Source organism: Myotis lucifugus, unplaced genomic scaffold, assembly GCF_000147115.1.
Source record: "Myotis lucifugus unplaced genomic scaffold, Myoluc2.0 scaffold_400, whole genome shotgun sequence".
NCBI classification, from domain to species: Eukaryota; Metazoa; Chordata; class Mammalia; order Chiroptera; family Vespertilionidae; genus Myotis; species Myotis lucifugus.
The window spans coordinates 373723-396780 of NW_005871448.1; the positions used below are offsets into that span (position 1 = coordinate 373723).

General features: G+C 42.3%; 1 protein-coding gene across 2 annotated transcripts in view; it reads left to right on the forward strand.

The window, feature by feature from the left end:
• The window catches only part of ZFAND1 (zinc finger AN1-type containing 1), a 19222-nt gene extending 3650 nt beyond the window's left edge, over window positions 1-15572 (forward strand). The window contains exons 3-9 of one of the 2 annotated variants that reach the window (XM_023743563.1): window positions 496-535; window positions 3041-3168; window positions 3256-3347; window positions 4318-4439; window positions 14275-14430; window positions 14527-14744; window positions 14924-15572. In XM_023743563.1, coding sequence (XP_023599331.1) covers window positions 496-535; window positions 3041-3168; window positions 3256-3347; window positions 4318-4439; window positions 14275-14430; window positions 14527-14697 — 709 coding nt within the window. In that variant the 3' untranslated portion in view covers window positions 14698-14744; window positions 14924-15572. Of the gene's footprint in view, window positions 1-495; window positions 536-3040; window positions 3169-3255; window positions 3348-4317; window positions 4440-14274; window positions 14431-14526 lie in introns of both variants that reach the window. The other variant, XM_006102134.3, reaches the window with a different exon arrangement.
• The last annotated feature ends 7486 nt before the right edge of the window (window positions 15573-23058 follow it).

Below are 23058 nucleotides of genomic sequence, written 5' to 3' on the forward strand. Positions count from 1 at the left end.
ATCAGGAAAGGCACTGCCCCATCACCCCCTGCTGCTGCTGCTCTGGTCTTCCTCTGCACGAGGCAACTGGCTGATCACGGAGAAAGGCGATGCCCCTTGTCACGCAGCTGGCTGCTGCCACTGCCAGCCTCCAGGGCTGCCTGAGCCTGGGGCCCCGGCCCTAGCAGCGACAGACTCCCCTTTCCCCTGACACCGGCTCCCCCCCCCCCCATGTTTTGGTCTTTTCACACACCTGAAAGCACTCAGAGTAAAGGAGGTAATTTAGAGTGGTGAATTTTTTTTTCTCATATGGAAGTTGAACAGTTGTGTTTGAGGCAATAGATGCTCTATTTTTATATGATAAGGTATTTCAGCTTATCCTTATTTGTAGAGTTCTTAATGTAGCATAAATGTAATTAATCTTAAGGATGCTAACAACTGAAATATCTCAGATTATGTTATCCTTACATTATTTGATTGCATTTAAATAAACACTATTTTTTTTAATTATTTAAGCCTTGAGCACAGAAGCAGAGAGTCGCACAGCTGTCCTGAGGTATGTTAATAGTTCTCCTCTCTAATAACTCACATTTGTATTTATGTACTTTCCTTCCAATTTTTAAAAACGTATTTTTATTGATTTCAGAGGGGATGGGAAAGGGAGAGAGAGATAGAAACATCAATGATGAGAGAGAATCGTTGATTGGCTGCCTCCTGCATGTCCCCTACTGGGGATCGAGCCCTCAACCCTGGCATGTGCCCTGACCGGGGAATTGAACTGTGATCTCCTGGTTCATAGATCAACACTCAACCACTGAGCCACGCCAGCTGGGCTTTCTTCCAATTTTGAAGAGGTTTCAAACCAACCAGTGTACAGCAGATTAAAATTTGGCATACTAAGCTAATTATGCAAATTATTGTTTTTGCTTTATTTATATTATTTTTCTCAGTTTGTTTTTTAAAAAATTGGTCTACTTGGTATTTTTACTTTTTTAGTCTCATAATTCTTAGTTCTTTACACTCCAGTTCTGTTTGGGTGGCCGCTTGCAGCTTAGGCTCCCTGTTTGCAGATCTGAAACGGAATTGCCGCCCTCATGCACCCCTGCCAGTTTCCTCCACTTGTTTGTTTGCATGGTGCCTGGTGTTAGGATTTGGTGACAATCTATTGTTCTGACTCAGTCAGCCTTAGACCACCCGGAACAAACCTGTGGTCGCACAAAGTCCCATTCTAATTCTGACCACATGGAGAGCTTAAAAAGCGGCTGGCAGACAGAAACCAAAATGTCATCTGTGTTACTGATAAAGGATAAGGAGGATGATGGTAAGCCTCAGTGAGGAGAGCCCAGTAGGTCTGCAGAGAACGCCAGGACTGGGCACACTGCCTGCCCGTCCCAGCAGTGCTGGACCCCGCCAGGCCTCCTCCTTGACTCCCAGGTTCAGTTCCAAGAAGAAAAAGAGAAAGCTGAGCCCACTGTCTCACATTTGACAGGCAGACAAGTGGCCCTGCCTCCCTCGGGTCAGGAGAGGCGGGAAGTTAAACTGGATTCTCTCCATTTGGAAGGAAGCGTTTGCCTCACACTTTGCAGGGGACACTTATTCCCAAGCACAAGGATTTTACATCTGTTCTGTCAGTTTCAGAAAATTCAGGTTAAATGGCTTCAAAGTCTGGCCCTGCGAAGTTTAGGTGATTTATTTGAGGGAACTAAAAATGAGTGAACTTATTGGTATTGCGCAGGGTTAACTGGGAGGAAAATCTCATTTAGAGTCACAGAAACATGCTGATGTTTCTTATGCAACTTGTAAATCTGCCCCGTGCTTTCCTTTTTCTTATGATACCACTTGATTTTCTTTTGATGTCTCTCACAGAATGTCTCTCAATTGGATCTCCATTAAATAGTGAAGAAAAATCACTTACCTTGAGACTGTGGGAACAAGTTTGGAAAAATAGTTAAGTCAATTCCAACAAGTTGCAACTATCATTTATATGGAGGAGTGTCTTTGATTGTGGATTTCAAGCAATTATTTCTCTAAATTCATTCAACTCTAGAAACGTAGTTACTTAATACTCCCCCCTCCCCCATTTTCGAAAGTTCACTTTAAGCCCCTTCACTTTTATGAAAGACCCACATTAGTACCTGTTTGTGCTAACCTAAAGAAACCCAAAAAGGATGTTCACTTTTACAAAAAAAGGGGAGAAGGGAAAATAGCATTTAACACTTGTTTTGCAGTGAGCCATTCACTACACAGGCAGCGCACCCCGAGCTGTGAGAGCGGCCCGGCAAGCTCCTTCCCCCGGAATCATGCTCAGCATCTCGGCATTAGGGCTCCCTAGCTTTGAACTGTGTCTGAGCATCTGGGAGACCCATTTTGGGGTCTGGGAAGAGGGAAAAAATTTTCCATGTAAATTAATGGTCATTGCGCCATTTCGGTTTATGAAAAGTTTCATAGGTAGGAATGCTCAGCTACTTTCGGATAGTGGGAGAAACCTGTAGTCAAAAGAGCCTGGTTGATCTGGATTTTTTTTTAATCTTATAAAATCTCATCTTTTTCTGATGTAATATTTGCTGGAAATACAATACTAAACACACCATCATGAACAGTATATCATTAGGAAAACTATCTTTAACCCTCTGTATCATGGATAAACATAATTTTAAGTGTTCATTTATATATACTTAACTACTTAAAATTGGTGTAGAAAATTGGTAGACTTGCCATTGAGGACTGATGTTGAGATGACTACCTGAGCATGTTAGTATGGGGCCATCTTTGTGTTGGACCGTTTACAAAGTAGAAGACTAAAATTGTAAAGAGTAACTCAATAGTCACGGTAACTTGATTTAGAAGATAAATATACCACAGTAGGAAGATTATGAAAATGTAGAACAGTCAACACAATAATCATTTCTCACACAAATATTTACTATAATCTGTTTTGTGGGAGCATCGAAGTAGCTCTTATAAGTTTAAGCAGCAGTAAAATGAATGCTGCCTTTCAAAATAGATTTGTTGACTTATTCTCCATGTGAAATACACCAATTTCTCCTTTTTACATTTTCAGGTGACTGTAGTCAAGGAGAGGCTGAAGTCAGATACACATGCGTCTTACCCATGTGCGTTCAAGGGCTGTGCTGAGAAAGAGCTTGTACCAGTGACCTGTCCTCACTGTGAGAAGAACTTTTGCCTGAGGTGATCACTCAGATCCCCCACACTCTGTGTATCTGTTTAACTTGTATACAGATACTTGAACTGGTGTCACTCTTCTGTTGCTCACAGACACCGTCACCAGTCAGATCATGAATGTGAAAAACTGGAACTCCCTAAGCCTCGCATGGCTGCCACTCAGAAACTTGTTAGAGACATTATTGGCAAGTACCAAGGAAACTGGTTTCATTGCTTTCTGTGTTGCTGTCTGCCTATTAGTTCCAAAGCTCCTGCTGCTTATGTCTGCTTCTCAGTATGGAAGGCATTGTTAACAGCCCCGGTGGGCTGAAACTTGCAATCTATTTTGATGATACTCTTGCAACAGTATTTCTCACAAAGCCAGATGTTTTCCTGCTCGGCCACTCAGATCAGCTGGTTAACCATCACAGCTAGAAATAGTTTCACGGAGCTAAAGTAGTGGTTTGTAGTCTCTAAAGACTAAACATTAAGCCTAGTCTGCTGTCCTAAGAATGCTGTTACAATCTGAGATACCAGGAAAGAATCTATAATAATAAAAGCGTAATATACTAATTAGACCGGACGTCCTTCCGGTCGACCTTCCGGATGAAGTCGGGTCTACAAGGGAAGCCCGGGTCCCGGGTGCCTGTCAGTGGCCAGAGGGAAGCTGGTGCCGGCAGCCTGGAGAAGGAAGGCCTACTTGTGCATGAAATTCGTGCATTGGGCCTCTAGTATATCTATAAACTAGACCAGTCTCTGCCAACATGTTAGTTCAGCAGAATTTTCATTCTTTGTAAGGACGCTACCTTTAATAAAATCTTCTATAACCAAATCTTAAAGTTCTCTGTGGAAGTGTTAGTGATTAGAATAAATCAGCTTAAGTTAGAAAGAAGCACCATACTAAGGGTTTTGATGTGGAGATTGTCAATATTTTAAATATACCTACACAATATGTTGCCTCTGTAGAGCTCCGTTGTGTATAGTTTTTGTATGTTTCAGAGCCATAAAAAATCACGGAGGATGGGCCGAGACCCGCCCCTGTGCCCGCAGCAGCCTTGCAATCCACAGTTCCTTTCAAGGTGCACAAATTCGTGCACTGGGCCCCTAGTAATTAATAAAAGTCTAGAAAATATAATGTAAACATTATGTGTTTATATGCTTATTTTTATTTCTTAGATTCCAAGACAGGAGAGACAGCGAATAAGCGACGGAAGGGTGCAAAAAATAGCGCAACAGCTGCCAAGGTAGCACTGATGAAATTAAAGATGCATGCTGATGGGGATAAGTCACTGCCCCAGGTTGGTCTTGGAGACTTTGAAAAACAAAATGTTTACATGTGGTTGAAGCCCCTCTCTACTCCTCCCTCCCATCTAGTAACAACTAACCTGAACCTGATGTGTATCTTTCCTAGTGTTACAGGTGTGTAGATACATAAAAAATGGTACATTGTTTTGTGAGATTTTCACTTTATAGAAATGGCAGGGAGTCATACATATCCTTCCTCAGCTCTTTTTTTTTCTCACTTGGCATCATGTTTTTAGCATTTATCCATGTTGACACATTTAGTCTAGTTTGTTCATTGTGATAACTGCATATCCTATAATATGAATATACCACATTTATTCATTCTCGTGATGAACAATATTCAGAATTTTTCCAAGTTTTTTTGCTGTTATAAACTGTTCAACAGTGACTGTCCTCGTGTGTATATTGGAATGTCTCACTAGGGCAGTTCCTTTAAAAAGCCATAATGTCAATTGCATTTTATACAGCAACCCAGTACATACATACATACATGCATACATACCTTAACACAGTTTCACCTAACCTTACACTGGTATTTTCTAATTCTATTTTGTTTTAAAGAGTATTGATTTTATAACCCCTGAAGGATTGAGGCCCTCAGATTGAAAAATGCTCCCATAGGGAAGATATGGAGAAATAGAAAAGCTGGGTCCTGGGCTTTGCATATCCTCAGGTTTCCTGGATGCTGTCAACTTTGTGCTCAGTGGTTGTGCTAATTTTTCTTCTACCCGTCGAGGGTTTCAGGGTTTCTTGCCAACACTGGGTGTTATTCATTGTTACCAAACTGATAGATATGAAGTTATGTCTCACTGAGGTTTAAAGTTAAATTTCCCTTTTGACAATTAAGGTTCAGTTATTTTGCATGAGTTTATTGGCTATTGACTTTCTTCTGTGAATTATTTGTTCATATCCTTTGCCTACTTTTTCTGTTGGGTTGTTGCACTTTTTTTTACTCTAGATCAGTGGTTCTCAACCTTCCTAATGCCGCGACCCTTTAATACAGTTCCTCATGTTGTGGTGACCCCCAACCATAAAATTATTTTCGTTGCTACTTCATAACTGTAATTTTGCTACTGTTATGAATCGTAATGTAATTATATATGTGTTTTCCGATGGTGACTCCTCTGAAAGGGTCGTTCGACCCCCAAAGGGGTCGCGACCCACAGGTTGAGATCCGTTGCTCTAGATGTTCTGCGTTTTTTTACTACATGTGTTGCACATTTCCTCTCTCAATTTGTGGTTTGTCTTCTCTTTGTTTTTTATGAGTGGTCCAGACTTTTAAAATTTTAATATGTTCAAATTTATTAGTGATTTCTCTAAGATTTGTACTTTTCAAAATAAATTGTTTAAGATATTTTCTTACATTTTCCTTTAAAAGCTTTATTTTATTTGCTTATTTTGTGTAGCTCTTTATTCCATTTAATTATAAGTAGAAGTAAAGATTTACACACATACACATATCTGAATGGATTACCTATGGTCATAACATAAGGTACTGAGAGTTCATCCTTGTAACTACACCTCAGTCACCTACCATATAGTACACATGGGACTAGTTTGGGACTGTCCATCTTTGCATCAGTATTAAACTGGCTTATTATCATAGCTGTGTAAGAAGTAGGACACGTTTCTCCACCTTACTTTTTGCTTTCAGCTGTGTCTATTCTTGGCTCTTTATTCTTTTGTAAAAATTGTAGGATCACTTTGTCCTGTTCTATGAAATTGTGCTTGATAGGAATTATACTGAATTTTCTATTAGAACGGTTTACCTCTTTAGAATTTTGACTCTTCTCATCCCATCCATGTTTGTGGTCTATTGTTCCAATTTTTCTTTAGGTCTTCTTTTCTGTCTTTAAATAACATCTGTAATGCTTACCATTCATATCTATATGTCTTTTCTTAATTATATTCTTAGGTTCTTCATAATTTTTGCTGCCATTGTAAATAATAACTTTTAAAAAACTTAACGCTTCCTTAATTGGTTATGCTGGTTGTTGTTTGTTGTCCTTCTGTCCTGCAAAGAAACCTCTCATTGTTCCCATGGTTTATAGGCTTTCTGGGATGTTTTCACGCAGTTATATTTTCTGCAAATGACAGTTTTGTGTTTTGGTGTTTCTTTTCCTCAAATTTTCTTTCCTCTTACTCCTGCTTTTCATCATTATTTGTCTTAATGCATGGGTTGATCTCTACTGAACAGGACTGAATAATATAGGTGACAGCAGGCATCTTCATCACAGTTCTGACTTTAATCCACATGAGTAAATATTATCTTTATTGTAGGTTGTTCATAGTTGCCTTTATCAGGTTAACAATATTTCTTTCTATTCCTAGCTTACTAGAAATTTATGTCATGAATACTTATTAAATTTTTCTGTGGGTTTTTCCCCTACATCTAATAAGATGATCATGTTGATGTATTTTTTTGTTATTGTTTTTCCTTATCAGTGTGATAAATTATGTTGATTGATTTTCTGTTGTTGAATCACCCACATTTTCTGGGATAAGCCACTTGACTTTGGTATATAATTCTTTTAAAATGCACTATTACATTGATTTTCTAATATGTTACTAGCAGTATTTTGTGCCATTAGTAGCCAGATTATACTTATAAAATTAGTTGAGTAGGTTTCCCTCTTCTATTCTTTGAAATAGTTGTAGAAGGTGGGATTCTTTGTTGTTGAAGCTTTGGTAATGGTTGTTATAGCCTTTTTGAAAAAGCGGAGAATATCTAACATGATTTCAAAATGTTAAATAGTTCTTGGTTTATTTGGATAATCTGTTGCTTCTGAAATAAATGTTGGTAAATAATATTTTTCTTAAAATTCCTGGTGTAGATTCTCCTGTTTATTATTATAAAGTTGTTCAACTTATTCTCTTAAATAAGAGAATTCCAGAATCTCTACCGTGTCTTTAGTCATTCCATTTCATTCTTAATATTTTTTCATTTGCATCTCTCTTTGTTTTCTCCTTGGCCAGTCTTCCTAGATGTTTGTGTTTATTTTACTTATTTCTATTTTAGTCTTTTCAAAGAACCATATTTTGGTTTTATTGTCCTCTGTATTGTTGCTTTGCTTTCTTTTTCACCAAACTCTGGGTGTCCTTTTTTCTTCGTTCATATTTTTTTTGATGTTCTTTTTTCATCTTTTCTCATTCAATGGTGAACTTATCTGTTTTCAACCTACTTGTTTGGGTGTGTTTTTCAGGTAACTTTAATTTGATATAGTTGCAAACACAAAATAGTAGCAAGGATAGTACAAAGAGATTTTCCATATTTTTTACACAAATATACCAGTTAATTACATTTTGCCCTTACTTGCTTTATCATTTGCAGTCTCTTTCTTTGTACATATGTCTACACATGTGTACCTGTGTTTGTATGTGTGTGCATACTAATTTTTAGTTTGCTTATGTATTAGTTTCTGAGACAGGTATGTTAAAATCTCCTGGAGCTGTGGTTTTGTCAGGGTTTTTCTTGTAATTCTAATGGTTTTGCTGAGTTGCATATTATCAGATGTGTGGAATTCTCCATTATTATATCTCCTTTATGAATTTTGCCTTTAATGCTATTTTGAATTATAATAGTACTAAGGGCCCAGTGCACAAATTCGTGCACCTTGAAAGGAACTGTGGGATGCGAGGCTGTGGTGGGCACAGGGGCGGGTCTCGACCCATCCTCCGCGCCCCCGCCTGGCCCCTCCCACCACGGCCCACGGTCCCCTGTCTGCCGGAAGCCCCGCCACTCCCATCCGCTGATGGCACAGAGCAATTGGGGCCAGTGCCATCAGCGGGTGCGAGCGGCGGCTGCTGCCCCAATCGCCCCTCAGGAGCAGGGGGAGGTGGAGAAGCCCTCACGGGCGATCAGGGCTAACAGCCACCGCTTGCACCCACTGACAGCGCCGAGTGATCAGGACCGGCGCTGGGTGCCAGCAGCAGGTGTGAGCGGAGGCTCCGCCGCCAGCTGCAGGTGCGAGTGGGGCCGGTGCCGTCAGTGGGTGCGAGTGGGGCTGGTGCCAGCAGCAGGTGTGAGCTCCCGGCAGGACCACAGTGCACGGGAGCAAAGAATTTTCAGTAACCACCAGAGGCTCGCCCCGATGACAGCAACTGGTGCCCCGCCTTGGTCTGGCGCCCCCACTCACCTGCTCCACCATCCTTCCGCGGCCAATGCCTGCCATGTTCCGCGCTCTCCCACCTGCTGCCAACGCCCGCCATGTTCCACATGTGCCCCCTGGTGGTCAGTGCACATCATAGCGACCGGTTGTTCAGTTGTTCCACTGTTTGGTCTATTTGCATATTAGGGTTTTATCCTATCTAATAATAGACAAACATGGTAATTGACCGTACCTTCGCCACGCCTCCCATCGGCTAATCAGCATGATATGCAAATTAGCCACCAACAAAGATGGCGGCTAATTTGCATACTGTAGGCAGGGCGGGACAGCGCTAGCCGCCAGCGCGCCACCATCAGGGCAGGCCCACCCCAGAAGCCCCAGCAGCCGGCCTGCCTTGCCGCCGGGGACCCGATCGGCGGGTCCCGGGCGGCAAGGCAGGCCAGCCCCAGAAGACCCAGAAGCCGCCTGATATGGTAGTAACTCTATCAGTAAGCACTTTGAAAGTCAGTGGCATAAATGCACCAATTAAAAGAAAGATTATGAGGGTGAATCAAAAACAAAACCCATTTTAAATATAAAGACACATATAGATGAAAAGTAAATGAATTAAGCTGCAGCCTGTTTTGCTCAGTGGATAGAGCATTAGCCCATGGACTGAAGGGTCCCAGGTTTGATTCCAGTCAAGGGCATGTACCTCAGTTGCTGGCTTGATCCCCATTCCCTATCAAAGCATGTGCAGGAGGCAACCAATCAATGTGTCTTTCCCTTTCCCTTCACTCTCTCTAAAATTCAATGGAAAAATATCCTTGGGTGAAGATTAACAAAAACAAAGTAAATGGATTAAGTAACATTAAAGAGATTATAAGAAAAATATGTTCCAAATTTTGTTAGTTGTATAATGGTTATGTTTAAATTATTAGCACCTAAGAAATTGGGTGAAGGGTACATATAATATGCTGTAGTATTTTATAGTTTTTTTTACATGTATGAGATTATTTCAAGTTAAAATATTAAAAAATTAAAAATTAATAAAATATTAATTGAAATGTGTATGCATTACATGAAAAATCTCCTAATTGCTTCTACCATAATTTATTAAATTGTGCTAAAATTTACAAGGGTTCAATTAAAAAATATCTTAATTCTAAATGATATAATAGAAAATATATAATAGTGCAGTTATAAGCACTTATCTGAAAATAAACATTTAAAGAAGTGAATTTAAAGAAGGGATTAGCCAAAGAAAATATATGCACAACCCATGGACACAGACAACAGTATGGTGATGGCCAGAGAGAAGTGGGGGGCAAGAGCTGGGTAGAGGGGAAAAAGGGGGGGAAATAGGGACATCCTATATAATAATAATAAAAGGCTAATATGCACATTGAACGGCAGAATGACCGGTTGCTATGATGCTCACTGGCCACCAGGGGGCAAACGCTCAATGCAGGAGCTGCCTCCTGGTGGTCAGTGCACTTCCATATGGGGAATGCCACTCAGCCAGAAGCTGGCTCATGGCTGGTCGGCGCAGAGGTGGTGGCAGGAGCCTCTCCCACCTCTGTGGCAGCACTAAGAATGTCCAACTAACGGTTTAGACCTGATGCCTTGGGGGCCTAAGCCTTTAGTCGGACATCTGCCGAGGGCTCCCTGGCTGCCAGAAGGATGTCTGACTGCAAGCTTAGGCCTGATCCCCCGGGAAGTGGGCCTAAGTCGACAGGTGGACATCCCCCAAGGGGTCCTGGACTGTGAATGGGCGCGGCGCAGGCCGGGCTGAGGGATCCCCACCCCCCCGAGTGCACAAATTTTTGTGCACCGGACCACTAGTATATATAGATTGTTTCACTAGTTTTCTTTTGGTTAAGATTTAACTATTATGTCTTTTTTCATCATGTTATGTTCAACTTTTCTGTATTGTTTTGTTTTAGGGTGTCTCTTGTAAGCAGCATATAGCTGGACTTTGTTTTTTTAATCCAGTTTGATAGTATTCCTCTTTTATAGGTGAGTTGAATCCATTTATATATATTGTGATCACTGATACATTTGAATGTATTTCTTCCATCTTATGATTTTTGCTCATCATCCTTATTTCTCTTTCCTGTCTTCTTTTGTATTGATTGGATTTTCTATGTTTTCTTGTAGTCTACTCTTTTAGAAACCATTGATTGTATTCTTCTTTTAGTGATTATCCTTAGTATTTTTCTTTTTAAAAATCTTTCTTTAATGTTTTTAAATTTGCAAAGGTAGTACACACTTTTAGCAAGAGTAACTATTAAGAAATGTGTAAAGGAAAAAATCAAGCTTCTTTAGGATTCATACTGGATTTGCATTACATGTTATTTACCAGTTTTGAGAGAAATAATGTTTTTATTACATGGCCTTCCTATCCAGGAGCCTTATGTGTCCTTCCAGTTATTCAGATCATATTTCTTGTCTTGTGTAACATGCTTGTCTTCATTTAAGTCTCATTCCTTATTTATTTTCATTTCCAATTATTTTTGGGGTTTATTTCTGTTGTGAACAAAATATTTGTGTCCACCTCTATTTTCAGGTACTTACTGCTAATATAGAGAAAAGAGTCTTGATTTCTGTATATTCATCTGATTCAGCCACATCATCAAACTCTTATGATTAATTTTAGAAGTTTCTTTTTTACCATTAGTGCCTTTGATTTCCTAGATATGCAGTCACACCCCATTAGCAGGATAGCTTTTATTTTATAACTAGAGGCCTGGTACACGAATTCATGCACTGGTGGGGTCCCTTGGCCTGGCCGGCAGTCGGGGCCATTGGGGCCATCTCGCCCAGTCTCAATCGGGGCCAGCTGGCTGGGGGGAGGGACTGCGGGAGGTTGGCTGTGGGAGCGCACTGACCACCAGGGTGCAGCTCCTGCGTTGAGCGTCTGTCCCCTGGTGGTCAGTGTGTGTCACAGCGACCTGTCGTAATGATTGCTTAGGCTTTATATATATAGGTAATTGTATTAGTTATTTCATTTTCTTATTCTACATTATCTAGAACAGCAGCTCTCAACCTGTGGGTTGCGACCCCTTTGGCGGTTGAACGACCCTTTCACAGGGGTCCCCTAAGACCATCCTGCATATCAGATATTTACATTACGATTCATAACAGTAGCAACATTACAGTGATGAAGTAGCAACGAAAATGATTTTATGGTTGCGTCACAACATGAGGAACTGTATTTAAAGGGCCAGAAGATTGAGAACCACTGATCTAGAATCTCCAATATAATGTATTATAGTAATGGTGATAACAGGCTTGTGTTTATATTTTTATTTTTTATGTATAAAAGTAAAAACCGCCCTAACCGGTTTGGCTCAGTGGATAGAGCATCGGCCTGCGGACTGAAGGGTCCCGGGTTCAATTCCAGTCAAGGGCATATACCTTGGTTGCGGGCACATCCCCAGTAGCGGGTGTGCAGGAGGCAGCTGATCGATGTTTCTCTCTCAGTGATGTTTCTAACTCTCTACCCCTCTTCCTTCCTCTCTGTAAAAATCAATAAAATATTACAAAAAAAAAAAAAGTAAAAACCAATTTTCCTCTTTAAAGTTACTTGGTATTACATCCTCTCAAATAGCACAAGGAGCTTGACATGCCTATCCACTCGAATATCTCCCATCCATCATCTTTGTTCACACATAAAGATTATTGTCATCAATACCTATGTAAATCTACAAATTTTTTTTAGTTTCTTCTTTCCTTAGGACTTACATTTATTTTTCTGAATTCCATTCTTTAGTGATTCATTCAGAGTCTCTGCAGGTAAACTCTTTTAGTCTTTCTTGTCTGAGAGTGCTCTATTTTACCTTCGCTCGAGCTGCTTGTCTATTAGACTCTCACTTCCTTGGATCTATGTACGTGCAGTGGCTTCTGTGATCTGTTATAGGGGAAATATGTGCTGTCTCTTGATTTTCATTGCTAAATGGGTAACTGTCTTTTTAGTGGCTTTTAAGACTTTACCTGTGGTATTTTTCAATTTCAGTGCAATGTTTCTGGGCATTGATTTATTTTAATTGCCCATCTTGGCCCTTGAGATACATTTAAAATTTTAACTTATATCTTCACTTTTAGAAGATTATGTCATTTTTCTCTGACTATTGCTCCTCCATCATCTCTTCTCTTCTGAAACTCTTGTTAGTTTCAGGCCTATTTGGAGACATATAGTTTCTATCTTGCTGTCTCCTTGTGCTACATTCTAGATGACTTCCTCAACTCCATCTCCCTATCAAGTAAGCCTTATTATGGAAGGTTAGAGAAATTTTATCCTGTTTGAACTTTTAATTTCAGAAACTGTGGGTTTTTTTATGTTTATATTTCTTATTAGCTATTTATAGCTTCTTATTTTATTTCTGCCTGTTTTGGTTTCATAACTTCTTGTTCCTTTTTTTATGGGTATTATCCCTTAATTTGTCTCATTTTTAAATGTCTTTTTCACACTTAGTTATTTTCATCTTGGTTTGCTATGAAATTTCAGCTTACAGATTGTGCATGTTGGTCTTGAATAGGAACTCCCTTCTGGTCTCTCTCTCTGCCCACTCACCTTTCTGCATTTCTGTTCCATTTGTGATCTTCAAGCATATTTATCTTTTTTTAGGTGAGTCTATATTTTTTTAATATTCTCTTTTCATATTTATACTCTGATTACTTTGATTTTATAGAGTTGGCCCAGAGTTTGAACTTCCAATGATTTCTTATTTTTTCTTTTAATTCTTGTTATCTGTAATAACACACTCCACTGGTCTTCAACAAATCTAAGTTCTTTGGTGCTGGGAATGGTCTTGAATCTAATGTTTCCTAAAATAATTGTAATCTTTCCTCTGTGACTTAGAGATGCTCCTCTTATGCCAACAATTTCATTGTGACAGGAATTGGTCTGTAAAGCCAACTCTTTTTAAAGCAATTTTTAGGAATCAAGGAACACCTTTGCTTTTACTCTTTTTTCCCTCTGCATTTATTAACTTAGCATGAAAATACAATATGAGGAAACATATAGGGTATAGAATCCTGGAGGGACCATCAAATCTTCTATGAAACTTGTCTATTTTTTCTTTCTTTTTTTCTAGCTTCTTTATTCTCAAAAGCCCTGCTATCTCTAAAACATTGTCTTTCAAGTAGGAAGATGTGTTTCATGTTTCAGGGATCTTTCATTTGCGAACAACAGAAACTTGATACCAACTAGCTAATGAAAACAGTTTTCCCCTCCTGTGATGGGAGTGGCATTGATCTGGTCACCAGGATGACTGAGTTCCAGGACCCAGATGCATTAGAAAGAGCCCATTGTGTCCTTGACTTCCCTCTGTATTGGGCCCATTCTTTCCCATCCCACGGGACTTTTTCCACCTTGGTTCAGGAATGGCTGAGGGGCCTGGGCAATAGTTGTAGGCAAGTCCAGGTCTAATTCAATAAGCTCTAAAATCTCAGGAGAAAGAGAGCTGCCCTTTCCACCCCGGCGTTTGAGTGTAAAATGCCGGAGAAGACCTTAGTTGATTTACCTGAGGTCACATAACCCGTCTTTGCACAGGTCACCCTGGCCAGGCCCTGTACCCATGCATTCAGGTGGCTGCTGGGCGACTCTGACTGGTACTCCCACCACCAGTTTTAGCATCAGAGGGCAGTCCCTCTCTGACCAGGAGGAGAGTGGAAGTGACAAAAACAGATGTCTCATTCATGTATGTAATCTATTGTAACTGTTTTGTTCCTACAGACGGAAAGAGTCTACTTGCAGGTTTTCTTGCCCCAGGGGAGCAAAGAGAAGAGCAAACCCATGTTCTTCTGCCAGCGCTGGAGCGTTGGGAAGGTCATCGACTTTGCAGCTTCTTTAGCCAGTCTCAGAAACGACAACAACAAGTCCACAGCCAAGGTACCCGCGGGTCGTAACAGCTCTGCCTAGGGGTTTAGGCTGTGCTACACACGCATGTTTGTTACGCTACATTGTGCTTCGTTTCTCTCTCAACAGAAGTTAAGGCTCTGTCACATGACTTCTGGAGAAGCGTTGCCCTTGGACCACACGCTGGAAGCCTGGATGGCCAGGGAGGACTGTCCCTTATACAACGGCGGGAATGTTGTCTTGGAGTATCTTAGTGAGGAAGAACAGTTTGTAAAGAATGTCGACTCTTACTTGGAATAGTCATTCAGGGATTCAATCCAGGAATCATGAGGAAAAGTCTCTGTGAAGTCAGTTTCTTTTACTACAAATACTATAAGTATTTTTCTAAGTTGCTCTTACATTTTTTTCATTATGTCATAATGTCCATGACAGTTTTCTATAAATTGAATTTAAATTTTTTGTTTTAAAGTTTAACTATGAATTGACGGCTATTAGCACGTTTTCGTGTTTAATTCGCTTTTGTTAGGTGTGTTGCTCGTGGGGCTGTGAGCTGTCGTTTGACTGCGACTGCTCCGTGTCACCTTGACTCCAGGATCCACGCTGAGTGTTCCGATGTCCCTTTTGGGACGTTGCTGTTCTGTGCAGAGGAAGAAAGATGCTCTGCAGGGTACATGTATCTCTTGCTTTGAGCAGGTAACATGCAGGCGTAGCACCATGGTGCCGGGAGTGGAGCTGCTCCGTGTGCCTGCACCATGGCGTATGCATTGATGTGTGTACGCGAATCAGGAACTGCGGGCTTGTCTCATTCACTCTTCCGAGTTTCTGAGTGAGGAACCTCAGGCCTGGGGAGGAGAAGTGCTTTTGCTGCTGTCACCTACCTGCTGTGGGGCATGGTTCTGACTAAGGCTCTCTTCCTGGGCGTCACCACCTGTGTTTGTTTGTGGGCATGGATTCAAATGAGAAGAAAGATGGCGCAGCTCAACTCGATGGCAGTCTCTTCTACCCACCAAAGCAAAGTGCACGCCAAGAGTGACTACGTTGTACCCTCAACAAAGGACTACTGTATGGAGGGAACAGAAATTATTTCTGTTTGTTCTTTGTCCCTTTTCTATTTTAATTGTCATGGACTTGCAGAGTGGCTTTAGGTTTAATTAAAGGAATGAATTCGGAATGTTCATTTCATCTCTAATTTTTCGTCGTATAATTTTCATGCAAAGAATGGAGATAGCTTCTGACTTTCATCAGCTGCTTATATACTCATTTATTAGTGTGATTATTTGAGTACCTACTAAGATAAGGATTTGATTCTCGTTTCCGTGGTAACTACAGTGCAAAGCTGTGTGACAAGTACCAAATGAACAGATGGATAGTAAGTATAGCTGTGTTCCAACAGCTCTTTTTCACAAACTGTATGACCAGAAGTAGAAATAACCCTTAAATCTATTCCCAGACACCAGAAAGTTTTCATACACACGAATACCTTAGCATGTGCCACAATTACTCGCACGTGCAGGGGATCAGCACACGTCTCATGACTCAGCTGAGGCTAAACATGGGAGAGAAAGTCCCAGTGGGGCTGAGCAGAGGGCAGGGAAGGCAGCAGGAACTGAGTCACGTGGAGGCGAAGGCAGAGCTGTCAGTGATCAGACGGGAAGGGGAGCCAGGGCGCGGAGGGAAGGACTGGTGTCAGTCGGCATCTGCGTCTGGTGAGGGAGGTCATTTTCCAGATAGCGGGCCAGCTTCTGGAAGGCACAGGTACCAGCCTCCTCAGAGGCTCCAAGGACGGGGCTCCAGCATGAGCCCCTAAAGACACAGGTTGTACGCGAGAGAAGCCCGAGCTTTGCACTTCAAATGACTGACGAGACAGCTTTCTCGGGCGTTGTTGTGGGGCTCTCCGTTGAGTGTGCGCAATGAAATGTTAGGTTTTGACTGTTCCCACCTGACCCTAGTATCTTTCCACCTCTTGTAGACGACTAGAATTGTAAGTAGGAAACCCACAAACAGCTTTAAATTCCGATACTGTCGCTGTAACAACAGAAGGGTACAAATGAGCGCCAGTTGAAATGTCATTAGCCAGTAAAGGCGTGTGGCGGATAGATCATTACGCTTTTCTGGACGTGTCGGTTTTATTCCCCCCAGATCTTCAGCAAGGGGAGGGCCAGAGGGCCTGGTGAAGGGAAAGGGTGCAGATAGCAACCAGGAGAACAAAAGGTCCCTTCCTCACACCTGTGACCTGGGCAACTAAAATTGGGAGCTAAAATACTTGCTCACATACTGTACAGATGGCTTTGGTTTTATGAAGTTTCTGTTTTATTTTTGTCTTTTTAAACTAGGAACGTTCTCTGGGAATTTAACTGAGCTATCAGAAACATTAGTTCTGTTCTCCATTTTCAGCATCAGCCAATGTCTTGATGTGGTACATGCAAATATAATTTATGAACTACAAGTTCCATTGCATTTTTTAAAAGTGTAAACTTTTATTTTTTAATTACAGTTGACATTCAGTATTATATTAGTTTCAGGTGTAAAGTCTACTGCATTTGAAAGACTAATCTACATAAGTAGAATTTTTAAAAACTTAAAAAATGTCCAGTAAAATTGCTTTAACAGTTTTTGAGGAGCAAATGTTATGGTGCAAAAATACTTATTCCAAACTGTCCTTGCATTGAACACAGGTTCTGCCTTGATTCATGAAGGATCTGCTGAAGTGGGAATAGATTCAGAGACTACCAGGTCTGTAGATTTAATACAGGGTGTCCAAAAAAATGTATACCCACTTTGAATGATTATAAAGGCAGTGTTTATTAACAAACAGTTCATCTTCAAAATTTAAAAAGAATCTACAGAAATGCCTGGCCAGTGTGACTCAGTGGTTCAGTGTTGACCCAGGAACCAAGAGATCATGGTTCCATTCCTGGTCAGGGCACATACCTGGGTTGCGGGCTCAATCCCCAATAGGGGGCGTGCAGGAGGCAGCTGATCGATGATGTTTCTCTCTCATCGATGTTTCTTTTTGTTGTTAATCTCACTGGAGGATATTTTTCCATTGATTTTTAGAGAGAATGGAAGGGAGAAGGAGAGAGAAACATCAATGTGAGAGAGGCACATCAATTGGTTGCCTCCACACGCTCCCCAGCCAGGGTGGGGGACCTGGCCTGCAACTGAGATTTGTGCCTTTGACTGGTCTTGAACCCGTGACCCTTCAGTCCTAGGGCCGAGGCTCTATCCACAGAGCCATACCGGCTAGGGCTGTCATTGATGTTTCTATCTCTATCCCTCTTACTTCCTCTCTCTCTAAAAATCAATACAAAAATATTTAAAAGAATCTACAGAAATGAATAATTTTTTTGTCAGTGTCTGTTTTCAAACTGATGACCATTCTGGTCCAGGCACTGCTGATAACTGGAAGCAATGGAATCGCAAACATCAAGAATCATTTCGTTCGATATTTGTGCACCCTCAATTCGTCAACTGTTGCCAGTTTTGTACCTTAAACTTTGTATTTTATGTATCCCCATAAAAAAAAAGTCTAGTGGCACTTAAGGATAAGTTTTCTTTGTTCAAAGCTTAGCCTGGTTTTACCCATTATTTCAAATCAGTTAAACCTGAAAAGAAGTGAAAATTAAGTGAGTTATCAGCTGTTAAAGTATATGTATGTTTTTTGGGGACACCCTATAGTAGACAGTCACAGTGGATTTTTGTTCTTTTTTTTCCTTTTTTCTGCTTAGTACCTGAGCCCCCTCTTGTTTGGGAATACATCATTATGGGAGTATGTGGGGTGTAAGTCCTCACTAGAAAAACCCCAATACTTTTCCTTATTCCCGGCGGGCAAGGCACAGGCCTCTGACCTCGGTTGGGCAGTGGGATGACATGCCCTTAGCTGTGACGAGGCAGGGGTGTTACAGAGTTAGTGCCCGGGCCTCCCAGTGCCCATGGTGTCCAGCAGCAGGGACAGGCTGTCCCTTTGGCCGTACATCTGGCCAGCCACTTTCCCTAGGTTCCCAAGCTCCCCGGTTACCATCCAGGAAATTGTTTTTCTACTTAAGGATTCCAAAACCAGTTTCAGATTTTGCCTAACTGATGTACTCTCTCCAGAGTTGTAGGAAATCTATTAGCCGCCTCAGGATACGGCAGGCTAGTTTCTCAGCTCTGCGGTTGTCTAAGTCTTGCTCAGGGGCTGCCGGGGTGAACCGCAGGAGGAGAGGGTGGAGCGGTGACTGGCTGGATTGCTCTGCTTCGCCTGCTCCAGGCCCAGCGCCCAGCAAACGTGGCCAATAAATACTCGTTTGATTTTGACGTGGCTCACCCACCTGCAGGCCCCCTCAATATCTATTTTATATTTTTGGGTCGTGACTGTTTCTAGTGTAGATTTTCTTTAGGAAGAAAGAAAACTAAAAAAGGTGTAAGTTTTTAAATGCAAGGGAAGAGGAGGCTGTTTTTTCCTTAGCAGAAACCAGAAAATGAGGAAGAGATCAGGTTTCTGCTGTGAGCCGCTGACGCTGTAGAATGCCGGGGCTTGGGCATTTTCATAACTACAGGTTGGGCAGGTTGTGTCACTCACGAGGTAGCCAGGTTTTGTTTGAAAGTACAGGCCCTCCTCCTGGACTTTGATCCAGCAAAACAACTCTTGCCTCAGCCTCCGCCCGGCATTGGGACGCCTCTCCCAGGAATGTTCTCTCGTTGTCTTTGATGCGTTCGCATATATGATTGATTTAAGTTTTCAAAATGATTAGACGACTTTTTATTGTCTTGCTTTTTGTGACGCTGGGAGAAGCAAGGAAGCCATTTCTCAGTTTTCTGAGTACAGCGAGGACTGAAATACTGTTCTTCACAAAGACCGAAGAAACCGTCCTCGTCCGATCCACTTACAGAGATAAGCGGCCCAACGCCAGCTTCCTCTCTGTGCGGCTCCAAGACCCTGAAATGCTGCAGGTGGTGAACGTGACCAGGGCCACCTCCGGTGCTACAACCTTCATCATAAAACTAGTGGCAGAGGAAGAAGGAGAGACCAACTTGACCATTCAACTGTGGGACTCTGAAGGTAGGCCAGAGAGACTCATTGAAGAAATAAAGAATGTCAGAGTCAAAGTGCTCAAACAGAGGCCAGACAGTCTTTTCCAGGCCTCCATGCACATGGATAGAAATATCCTACTGCTGATTCTGCCAATGATCTTGTTAAATAAGTGCGCGTTTGGTTGCAAGATTGAATTGCAGGTGTTCCGCGTAGTATGGAAGAGACCTTTGCCAATAATTTTGGTGGCAGCTACACAGTTTTTTCTGATGCCATTTTGTGGATTTCTTTTGACTCAGGTTTTGGCATTGCCCGAGGCACTGGCTTTTGGGTTTGTAATGACCTGCACGTGCCCAGGAGGGGGTGGGGGCTATCTCTTTGCTCTGCTTCTAGAAGGAGACATCACTTTGGCCATTTTGATGACCTGCACATCAACGGTATTGGCCCTGGTAATGATGCCTGCCAATTCCTACCTGTACAGTAGGATCTTAGGGCTCTCCGGTACATTCCATGTTCCTGTTTCAAAAATTATGTCAACACTCCTCTTCATACTTGTACCTATATCAGCTGGAATAGTCATCAAGCATAGAACACCTGAAAAAGCAAACATCCTGGAGAGAATGATTAGACCTCTGAGTTTTATTTTAATGTCTGTGGGGATTTATTTGATGTTCAGGATGGGATTGGTGTTTCTAAGAACAGATAGCCCAGAGGTGCTTCTGTTGGGTGTCTTAGTTCCTGCTCTGGGTTTGCTGTTCGGGTACTGCTCTGCTAAAAGCTGCAGACTGCCTCCCGCTGTGTGCAAGACTGTGGCTATCGAAAGCGGGGCACTGAACAGCTTCTTGGCTCTGGCCATCATCCAGCTCGCCCTCCCCCAGTCCCAGGCCGACGCAGCTTCCGCGGCTCCCTTCACAGTGGCGCTGTGCTCTGGGTGTGAAATGCTGCTGATTCTCCTGTTGTACAAGGCGAAGAAGAGGTGTATCCTTATCACAAGAGAGGAAAGGAACCATCCTCCCCGCTCTAGCAATCAAAGCACGGCAGCATGCCCGCTCTGAGGTCCTGTGGGGCGTCGGGGGGTATCTACAGCGATGCTGCTCTCAGCCCCCTTCCGATCTGATTGAAAACTTGGCACTAGGGGGAGGCGTACCCGTTATAATATATCCATCATCATAGCATACATTCTCACAGGAGCTCGGGAGGAGGCCACTGCGCTGTGTTGGTCTGGAAATGCTTTATAGAGTGGGATTTGATTATGACACTTCATTAGGGTCTCTTAAGTGGGAAAGAGCAATTTAAAAACACCTCCTGCAGTGCTTCTGAGAATATCCCACTTTTTACAGGAGGGGCACTCCCTACAGTCTCATAGTATTAGTTAATTCGTTTGGCAGCTGATAAGATAACCAAAGTTCTTTTTTTCTAATTTTACCAAATTCAGTATACGAATACCAGGATTTATAAAAGATGGGCTTCAGCCTGGTGGTGGCTCATTATTACTCCCTTTATAAAATGACTAGAGGCCTGGTGCACGAAATTCGTGCACTGGTAGGGTCCCTAGGCCTGGCCAGTGATCAGGGCGGATCAGGTTCCCTCCTCCTTCCCTTGCTCCCTCAGCATCCCACTGCCACTGCTTGCCCACCATGTTCCACATCGCCCCCTCGTGGTCAGCACACAGCATAGCAAGCAATCGAACTCCCATTCTCCTGGTTGAATTCCTGAGGGGACACTTAGCCTTTTTGTATATAGATAATTGCCCTCATGGAATCTTTTACTGCTGAGTCCTTTCAACAGAAACCTCCATTTAGGAGTAGGAAATATAATTGAACTTGCACCAATTTCACTCATATGCATTTCTATGAACATATTCTAGTGATTGGGAGATGAGAGACCTGCATCCTAGTTGCACTTTATCATTTACCTTGAGAGCTAGCAAGACACTCTCTGTACTTCAGTTTTCACATCTGTAAAATGAAAAGATCAACTGAGGTGTAAGATTTTGCTTAACTCCTGAGTTTGTGGTTGGGGCATGAAACTCCAGGACCTAGCAGCATAGCAGAGTGATGGGCGGAGAGAAGGTTCGGGCTGATGGAAGTAACCACACCCGACCGCTGTAGTGGAGGCAGCAATCAGCATTGGGCTTCTTGAGTGCAGGGACCCTGCATTCTCTGAAAGCCTATGGTGTTTAGCACAATGCCTTGGATAGAGTAGATGCTCATTAAACATTTATTGGATTAATTAATCAGTAACATCTATAACGGTCAAGGTCATATGCTCCAAGCCAGACTGTGCCTGGGTCTGCCATTTCAGCTCTCACCCGTCAGCTGGATGACATTGGTCAAATTACTTGATCTCTCTCTGCCTAAATTCATGTGGAATGTGGGGGTGATGATCATACCTACCTCATGCTGTTCTTGTGAGGATTGAATGAGTTAATAGGAGCAGGGTTCTCGGCGGCCAACACACAGGGAACTCCTCAGTACTGTTACTTTAGGCGTATCTGATTGGTCTTCCATGTTGAAAATGCACTCTCTGTACTTGGACTTGGAATCTGTTTTATTTCTCTTATAGATGTATTGTGGAAAACAATTTATATATTAAAATTTATCTAATTTGGATTGGGATGAAATTCCTTTTTTTAAGTTTCATCCCTTAAGAGGGATGATTCTGTGATACATTGTCCAAGCATAAATGTCTATGATATACACTAGTGGCCTGGTGCACGGATTTGTGCACATTGAAAAGAAAATAATTAGAAGAAATATTTTAATATTGCTATTTGCCCTTTCTCTGTAATGGAAGTGTCAGAGCCGCCACTGGTCACCATCTGCGGAGCGATCGGCAGGGTGATCGGGCCCCTGCCCGGCTTTCTTAGCATGTGGGAGCCGGGCAGCTGTCGCCGCTGCTGGTCACCATCTGCGGGGCAATCAGGCCCCCCGCTCGCACCCGCCTTGGCCTGGTGCTGCCTGCTCACCTGCTCCACCATCCCACCGCGATACTGCTCTCATCAGGGGCCCATTGGTGCTGTCAGCACCTCCACTGCTGCCTGCTGCCAACGCCGCATCACCAACTCCCGCCATGTTCCACGCCACCCCCTGGTGGTCAGCACACGTCATAGTGAGTAGTCGAACTCCCAGTCGAGGGGGCAATTTGCATATTAGGCTTTTATTATATAGGATTCTCAGATCTGGGAAAGTTGTTGGCATTACAGGGCACATCAGGGCTTAACCGATATCCGCAGCTCCAAACTATTTTACGTCAAAACAATAAGTGCTGTCAGCTACCCAGGAGACTCCACCCCGAGAACCTGCACATTGCCGTGTACTTTTTAAAAATATATATATATTTTATTGATTTTTTTACAGAGAGGAAGGGAGAAGGATAGAGAGTTAGAAACATCGATGAGAGAGAAGCATCAATCAGCTGCCTCCTGCACACCCCCTACTGGGTATGTGCCTGCAACCAAGGTACATGCCCTTGACCAGAATCGAACCCGGGACTCTTCAATCCCCAGGCCGACGCTCTATCCAGTGAGCCAAATCAGTGAGGGCGCCGTGTAGTTTTTTAAAAAAATCAGTCCCCTAAACAACTCTTACCCAAGAAAGTCTTGTGATGTGAACCTGATTTTTTTTTTTTTTTTTAGTGAGAGGAGTTGT